This window comes from Lycium barbarum, chromosome 11 (assembly GCF_019175385.1).
Source record: "Lycium barbarum isolate Lr01 chromosome 11, ASM1917538v2, whole genome shotgun sequence".
In the NCBI taxonomy this organism is placed as follows: Eukaryota; Viridiplantae; Streptophyta; class Magnoliopsida; order Solanales; family Solanaceae; genus Lycium; species Lycium barbarum.
This window is the reverse complement of record NC_083347.1, coordinates 71,616,416-71,624,809: the sequence shown is the minus strand read 5'-3', so window position 1 is coordinate 71,624,809 and position 8,394 is coordinate 71,616,416. Positions and strand designations below refer to the sequence as shown.

The window sequence follows — 8,394 nt, the reverse complement described above, 5'->3', positions numbered from 1 at the left end:
CCATAAATAACTTCATATTTCAGCACACTAAACTTCATAAAAAAACTGCATATTTCAAGACATTTTCAGACCATTTCAGACATCACGTTGATAACTAAGGAAAATATCAACCTATCTAAAAAGCAAAATTTCAATACCAGAAAAAACATGAAATAATTCAAACACGTTGTTCATAAGTACTAATGAAACTACCAAACTAAATAAGCAGGCTATTTTTAGTTTCTCCAAGGGTTACATATGCTAGCACATTATGCTATCTTCTTCTTCTTAAAAACTCTTTTGATCTTATTTCCAGACAACTGTGCAACTGGGTCTTCTTCAGCCACTGTCGGGGCACCAGTGATAGCTATCTTGACAGGTGTACTTGCAATGTCGATCAACTCAGCATCTTCAGTAGAATCCTACATATTTAAAATACAAAGGTGAAAATCAATATTGAATCTATGGTTTCTATTTGTTTTATTATTTAAAAACTGCAATTCATTTAATTAAAAGAATCAATAATCTAAAAAAGTTAATGATTTGTCGCAAATTCACCGTGATTTCGTTATCTTCATGACTGACTTGGTTTTGATTGAAATCTGGATCCTATAAAAAATGTGCATCATAATTAAAATTTACTTGAATCACAAATAGCAAACTTGAGAAATATTTGAGTAGATAAACATATAAAAAATGTGCATCATAATTAAAATTTACTTGAATCACAAATAGTAAACTTGAGAAATATTTGAGTAGATAAACATACTATGAATGTCTCTGCACGTGGAGAAGGAATGTATTTTTCTATAATACCCTCGTCATCAGTAAACGTAAGAACTTTAAAGATTTCATCTTGATTCTCACAATTGGAGCTCTGAACATCCACTTTAAACATGTATCTTTTTTCAATAAGATTTTCTATCTCTATTGGTATTGAAGAGTCATCTGCAACACCAGAAGTCTGAAAAAGAAATATCAGAATGGTTGAAGTTGTTTCAAAGATGGTGCTTCAATTGTCATAATAAGTGTGTTAGTAAGCATAATCCAAATACCAGGAAAAATACATTAAAGCAAGCTACTAATATAAAAAGAGGAAAGTAGAAGAGGGCAACTCCAAAATGAAAGCATAAGTTTCTACTGCAATTTAACTTCCACATTAAAGCATATCTTTGATTATGGCTTGCCTAGATAAAATAATGAAGCCTTCAGTAGCATGAAATTCACATTGGCCATCTAAGATTAGAAAAATAGATAGATACTTTAAACATGGAATTAAACAATTAATCATGAACTGCTAAGAAGGAAAAAAAAAAGACGCATATTACACATTAGACTGGTTTTATACCTTACTAAAGAGGGTGTCTGATAACAAATTTGTCACTTAAGTTAAAGCTGAATAACTTAAGAGCCAATTAAAGGCTTTACAATATTTTTCTTTTGGAATTTTACTACTTAAAAATATTTTTAATTGCCAGTCACCGGTTCATTTAACTTAAAATTGATATGTAAAAGCTTAAATCTCTTTAAACATTTGTAAGATCATGCAGTTGACTATTTTGTAAACATGCTTTCAGCCCTATTCTACTATACATAAGTGAGGTAATGATAATTTTTTAGACGTTGGTGGTCTTATTTTGTATAGAGAGTTTGTAGTATACCTCAGATACAGCATTTTTTAAATCATTTGCTGACTTTCCGATCATTTTTGCTGCATCCCTATCCCACATCATCAAAATAATTGTACCGGTGTCATCTATCACTCCTAATTTTTGCTTGAACCTGGAAAGAGTCATTATAGAAACAATTTTAAGTTTGTTTATGAAAAAAATTAACGAAGTATGTATTATGGTCATACCGATGACTGGCAGATGGAACTTGCCCGCATTTTTTACAAAAGAACTTATTCCCCTCTGGCTCAACCTTCTTTGCGCACATTTTGCATGCTAAATAAGACCATCCATGCTCTAGATCTATGTACACAATGGTTGCTGCAATCCAGAAGTTTCCCGGCTGCTCATAAAAATTGGATATACAACTATTATGTACAGAAAGTTAAGGTAAAATTTTTGTTGTTGTACTGATTATTAATAATTAGGTACTCACATGCTTAGAGTCAATCAAAGCCTCAATAGTTTTAACTCCAGCACTTCCAGATGCTAATTCATCTTCAATAGAATGAGTCTTTTGAGACGAAATTTGAGTAATTCTTTGTGAGCTTTCTCCACACACTGAGACGATTTTGTTTCATATTGTAACTTGAGATACATTAATAAAGAGTAACAACAAAATTTAATTTGAAATGACCAATAATTTAGCATAACTTATAGAAACCTGGAGCTAAAGTCAAGAATTTGAGGAAGATCTGAATTGATCCAAAGCTTGGAAACGTGCCAAGTGTTCCTCACTGAATATTGTTCTGCACACTTAATTATATTAATAAGAGTTTGCTAATTGTACAAAGACATAGAATTGCAAAATAAGTAGACAACTTAATAACCTCGAAATCGATGTGCTCTAACAAACTGCATGACGACGACAACAGGCTTATCATTTGATTCAATCAAATGTGGCTTGATCTGTTCCACAAAGTCACCCCAAAATGTTACAGATATGTTGTTGCTCCTACAATTATTATAAGGTTAAGGACATGATTCAAAATTACAAAGTAATTAAGCATTTAATAGTTGTGGAAAGCTTACTTATAATCTTGCAGCTCAACGTTCATGAACATCCTGATGTTACCATCTTGGTTGATAGATTGTACGTCCCCATAACTCACAATTTGGCCGATAACATCTACAAAAATATTGACCAAAGAAATCAGTGCAGAATTGGTCATATGTATGTATGTTGAAGAACTAAAAAGTGCATATTATTTCATGAAAGTGACATGGACATCTATATGAATTCTCTCCTAGCAGAGCATCAACACTGCCCAGGTAAAGACATTGGCGCCAGTTGCAGGTAGTAGTACTAATACAATTGTTAGTTTAGGTTTCCTCCCACCAACACAAGTAAAAAAAAAAAAGGATATTAATGAATCCATGGCCTTGATATAATGAGGCAAAGAATTAAAAAATACTGATATTCATACCACATCACATTATGCTTTCACAACATGTATGCGTGAATTACAGGAGGAATTTGCATTCACTTTTCAAAAGTTAAAAATGGAATAGGTAGAATATAATCAAAATAGACCATGACAATAGCTTATAGAAACATTCTGGACTCATCCAAATTAGTTGCAACAATTAGCCACAATAGTACTCACCACAAGAAAACAAATGATCCTCCAACAAACAGTAGAGAGAAACCTATAATACTTTTGTTGCATAGAATCTAAAGAAACTGGAAGTACTGCAATTGCTATCTTACTAATAAGAATTTTCATGAAAACTACCACCTATACATTCTCTGCGGTAAATAAATTTATGTAATGTTAGTAGATTCATTTCATGTTCTGCGAAATAATATTGAGTTTTAACGTGTAAAAGCATGAGATTCACCACATGGTCAAACAGTTTAGATTTATTGAAATTACTACTTTGGCTCATGGGCTGTTGTTTAAAGTTTAACAGTATAATGTAGATAATAGTTATAGATAGTAGCTTGTTTTGTAGGTATTAGCAATCAGTTCAACCCATGGACAACAGAAAGCAAATAACGGAAAGTAAAAGAAAAAAGGAAAAAGATTTAATTACCGAATAGTTCGGTGTCGTCAAAGTACTCTGGATTAGACAACTGCTCATAGGGTTTGAATTTGAAGATACACATGTCAAAATATGGATCCTGTATTTCCCCAACAATGGTCTTCTGCGTGAAAATCAACTTACACTTGTGGTCTTTGGTCCTCAGTTTCTCCTTATTTGGACAAACCATGAAATTCTTCATGATGTACAAACCCAATTCCTTGATTTCTTGTTTCATCATTTTCAAACTTTGAATAATATTCCTGCCAACACTTGCGTGAATGCGGCCGCCCTACAAAAACACTAAATCAGTAAATAAGACTAAGTTTTTCCACAAATAGAAGTAAAGTGAAAATATTTAACCTTTTCATCCATCAGAATAAGCTCAGTTGAAAAAGGACTATCAGGTTTGTTGTGAAGTGGTTTTTCCCAAAGCCTGACAATGCGAACCTTTAACCTCCAATTCATCGGCTTGGTGTTAATTTCGCTAATAAAATTACTTTGAGCCGCCATTAATTCCTCTGTTAATGAAAGATATAACCATGAATGTGAAAAAAACATAAACTATGAAAAGAAATACCACTGCATCGTGATCTATTGCCGGCTCTTAACTGCTCCATTATGAAAAAAGTACATATCGTGGTATCCCTAATTTTAGGGTTCATGGAAAATGGGATGAGGGGGAGAAGTGGGTTTAGGAGTAGGTTTTTTTTTTCTTTCTAATTCCCCCCTTTTTGTTTTCCTTTTCGTAGTACAACTTAATAGCAAATTAATTGCCAAATTATAAAACTGAAACGTGGGAGTTGTATCCACGGTTCAGTGGAATGTTTTTTTCCCTTTTTTTCGTTTTTTTTTTTCTTTCTGATTCCCCCTTTTTGTTTTCCTTTTCGTAGTACAACTTAATAGTAAATTAATTGCCAAATTATAAAACTGAAACGTGGGAGTTGTATCCACGGTTCAGTGGAATGTTTTTTTCCTTTTTTTTTCGTTTTTTTTTTCTTTCTGATTCCCCCTTTTTGTTTTCCTTTTCGTAGTACAACTTAATAGCAAATTAATTGCCAAATTATAAAACTGAAACGTGGGAGTTGTATCCACGGTTTAGTGGAATGTTTTTTTCCTTTTTTTTATATATATATATAATACTACATCTATATATATTATTAAATAACACTAACTAATAACTACTTAATAACTAATTAACTATTTTCTAAACTAATTGTAACACTTGGCATTCTGTCATGCTGCCACTTGTCACAATGCTATTGCAAACTATCCTCTTTTTAATTATATCTGGATTTTTAAAGGGATGTGTAAAAGACAAACATGACAAAAAGATCGGAGTGAGTAACTTTAATTTCTCATTCACCTTTAATTACAAGATTTTATGTTCATACAAATATTATTACATATTTAAGATCATAAAATTCAAAAAATTTATAACTACACAATTCTTATTACATGTTTAAGATGTTATTTTTTTTTTTGGTACCTAATCAAATATCTCTACACAAATTGAGACAAATAAAATACTAATAAAATATTTTTACAATTTAATTGAGACAAACAGAATACTAATGTAACAATTAACAAGTGGAGCTGTCAATACGGGCGGCCAAGCCCAGATGGACTTGCACATGTGGACTTGGGAACTTGACTAGCCAAACCGTGCTGACCCATCTTTTTGATGGACCTTAAAATAGTCAGCCCAATCCATCCCCACGTGAGTTGCGGCTCGGTCCGGGCCAGTCTACTTTTTTTTGTTTAATTTAAATTCTAATCTAAAAATATTAACATAACTATTTACAAGGCAATATTACGTGATGTTGCTCCTCACTAACAAAGTTGCAAATTCACAAACAAAATAATCCAAGTCATCCTTAGGGTCCCCAATACTTATTAAGTACTAATTATCCAATACTTTCGACTGCTAAAAAAAAAAATACAATTTAAACGGCATATGGCATCTTCTTATTGGTTTGCTGATCTGAATACAAGTTTGGTGGTTTTTAATTCTAGTTTGACTTCAAGTAAATATTTGGTTGTATGGCTTCAATTTGAGATCTTGGGTTCTTACAAGAAAACGATCTTGTTGGACATAAAGTTTCCGCGAATCTAAATAAATTTTGACACTGTTAACACATTAATAACTGATATCACTCGAATCAATAGATATATTAATAGGAAAACTAAACTGTTAATTAGTTACAAAACAACTAGCTAAATAAGAAATAATGATTCCTTAGAAAAATTAGGATTTTGTATTTTTGTTATTTACATGTTTTTTAAATATAATTTTGTACTTCAATTTTAAAACTTGAGTTTTTAGACTCTGTAATATAATTATATGATTGTTTAGGTAGACTTGAGTTTCAAATCCTCTTACTATTTTTAATACTCTATTTTTTATTTTTTATTTTATGTTTTTTTTTTTGTCTGAGCCACAAGCTTACTCGAGCGGGGCTAAAATGTTTCGTTTTTAAACGGGCTTTAAATTTTTTAATGCAACCCTATTAAATCACGAATTAGGCTGGGCTGGACCAACGAGCCTAGCCCATATTGACAGTTCTACTAACAAGTACCCATAAAATTGCATGTGTTTGTCCTTAAAATGGGTTTGTGCTTAATTTTTGCTCTTTAGCAATCGAATTCTAGGCATAAATTCTTTAAAAACCTAAGTCGTGTTAGGACATAACTTGTGCATATTATGATACGAAAATATAAACTTATGTAATATGCGACTTTTTTTTATTTATTATGAGCGCCATAAATTAAAGACCAACACAGAATAAAGGAAATAGTGCAAATGACCTACTTGCTTCGGATCGGGGCCAAATAAAGATGATGACTCAACCCGATTTTATCTAATTTGTTTTCAACCCCCAGTTCCGACCCAAACCGTCCATTTGTCACCTTTCTTTTTTGGTTAAAAAAGAGCGTCCATTTACAAAATCAAGAAATAATTAACTTTACTTTTTCAGATTTATCCTCGTTAAGTGATCCAATCCCAACACTTATCTAATTAGGGGTATTGTGGTCAAATTATCTATTTTTGTATTAGAAGTTAATATCTATATCTATATATTATTAAAAAGAGGATAGTTTGTCCTAGGATTTTGACAAATGTCAGCAGCGTAGGATGATGACACTTGGTAGTTTTAGGACAACAAATAGTTAATTAGTTAATAATTAGTTATTAGTTATTGTTTTTGAATTTAAAAGTAATTAAGACAATGTTAAAAGAATTTTAAAAGGGAAAACAGTTATTGAATATTGGCTTAATGCATATACAGCCCCTTAAACTTGTCCCTTTTTTTCCGTTTTGGCACCTCAACTAAGTGTTGTTCCTATTGAATCTCTGAACTTAGCCTCAAATGTTGGAAAATAAAAACTGAAAACTAAAATTTGAAAAATAAAAAACTGAAAAATAAGAAACAGAAACCAAAATTGAAAACTAAAAAATCAAAACCAAAACTTAGTATCTAATGTGTATAATTAACATGGATATGGTGTTTTAATTGGTTGAATTTTCCACGTAGGATGCGATTGACATTCACGGGCAAGGCAAAAAAATAATGAAACTCACCATATATGTTATGTAAGTCGGATTGTGTTTGATAGACACACTTGAGGCCAAGTTCAGGGGTCTAATAGGAACAACAGTTAGTTGAGGTGCCAAAATGAAAAAATGAACAAATTTAGGGGGTCGCATATGCATTAAGCCTGGAATATTTAGGTAACAATAAAATTTGAATTAAAAATCAGTTGTTTCGTTGTTAAGAGTTCCGTAAAATTTGCACGATTTTGTCCCCTATTCGTATAGTTGTCCGATCTTCTAAGATTTTAAATTTTTTAAAATTCTATAAAACATGCTTTTTTGGTTCCTTCTTTTTAGCAAAGGTACTTCCAGAAAAATATAGGCAACAGATAACACGTTATGTGGCTCCTTCTTTGTAGCAACTAAAACCCAATACGTTATGTGGCTCCTTCTTTGTAGCAACTAAAACCCAAGTTTTTTTTTTTTATTACTTTATCTTTTAAATAATAGTATGTACTAATCCAAATCAACTCAAAGCAGTTTAGTTTTTTGAATTTGAAATTAATTACACCTATTCTAAAAATTTATCATTATAAAGATATGACCTCAAATTTAGGGACGGGGTCTTCCTCCCATTTATATATATATTCAACCTATTCTATTTTAATTTTAATTTTAACTTCTTAATGGAAAAAAATAATGGGACAGTTTTAAAACCAGCAAATAGAAAGATAAATGCAGAGAAACCTACTGATAATGGGTCATGCACGTTCTATCTGATAGAGTAGTTACAGTTTCATTTTAATTTTAAATTTGAGTTTATCCAGTTTTTTTAATCTATTTAAATTTGAATGGAGATACAAAAAATTTAAAAAAAAACACTTAGAAACCATGTTCAATATCCTACACGTCTGGAGCAACAGTTGTAGTTGCATTATTATTGCACCACGTCCCCATTTCGTTGCACGATCACACACAGACACACACACAAATGCATTTTTTTTCTTTTTCATTTGTTGCTTTTTTTCCTTCTGATCTTCTTACTTAACCTATGTTTAAAAGCCAAGCTTTTATAGAGTTGTTTACTATTCAAAAATCTCCAACTTATTGTTGGTTTATGTTGTAGAAACTAAAGAAGACTTCTTCAAAAGGCGGGTTTGCCAACGTAGCTATAGAAATGGAGAA

At 31.5% G+C, this 8,394-nt stretch overlaps 1 protein-coding gene across 5 annotated transcripts; it reads right to left on the bottom strand.

Annotated features, from left to right (window-relative positions):
• Positions 1-62: 62 nt before the first annotated feature.
• On the bottom strand, positions 63-4,538 carry LOC132617583 (uncharacterized). 5 transcript variants are annotated; one of them, XR_009573781.1, is made up of 8 exons: positions 4,255-4,538; positions 4,038-4,161; positions 3,687-3,966; positions 2,682-2,778; positions 2,480-2,604; positions 2,314-2,398; positions 2,086-2,210; positions 1,862-1,992 (listed from the first exon to the last, which is right to left on the bottom strand). XR_009573781.1 is itself a non-coding variant. In XM_060332625.1 (6 exons), the coding sequence occupies exons 2-6, from the start codon at positions 1,915-1,917 to the stop codon at positions 249-251; spliced, it is 576 nt and encodes a 191-aa protein (XP_060188608.1). In that variant the 5' UTR covers positions 1,918-1,992; positions 2,086-2,305; the 3' UTR covers positions 63-248. The 5 variants fall into 5 exon arrangements, 2 of the variants coding, with proteins under 2 accessions (XP_060188608.1, XP_060188607.1); XR_009573780.1 differs by having other exon boundaries at positions 4,038-4,533; XM_060332625.1 differs by lacking the exons at positions 2,314-2,398; positions 2,480-2,604; positions 2,682-2,778; ... (1 more) ...; positions 4,038-4,161; positions 4,255-4,538 and adding exons at positions 63-401; positions 538-588; positions 749-943; positions 1,641-1,761 and having other exon boundaries at positions 2,086-2,305.
• Between the last annotated feature and the right edge of the window lie 3,856 nt (positions 4,539-8,394).

Excerpts from the sequence above, each read along its gene's own strand:
- LOC132617583 (XM_060332624.1), bottom strand. The coding sequence starts at position 1,917 with ATGTGCGCAAAGAAGGTTGAGCCAGAGGGGAATAAGTTCTTTTGTAAA. Across the intron at positions 944-1,640 it reads TAAAAAATGCTGTATCTGAG|ACTTCTGGTGTTGCAGATGA; the intron begins GTATACTACAAA and ends TTTCTTTTTCAG. Across the intron at positions 589-748 it reads CACGTGCAGAGACATTCATA|GATCCAGATTTCAATCAAAA; the intron begins GTATGTTTATCT and ends CATTTTTTATAG.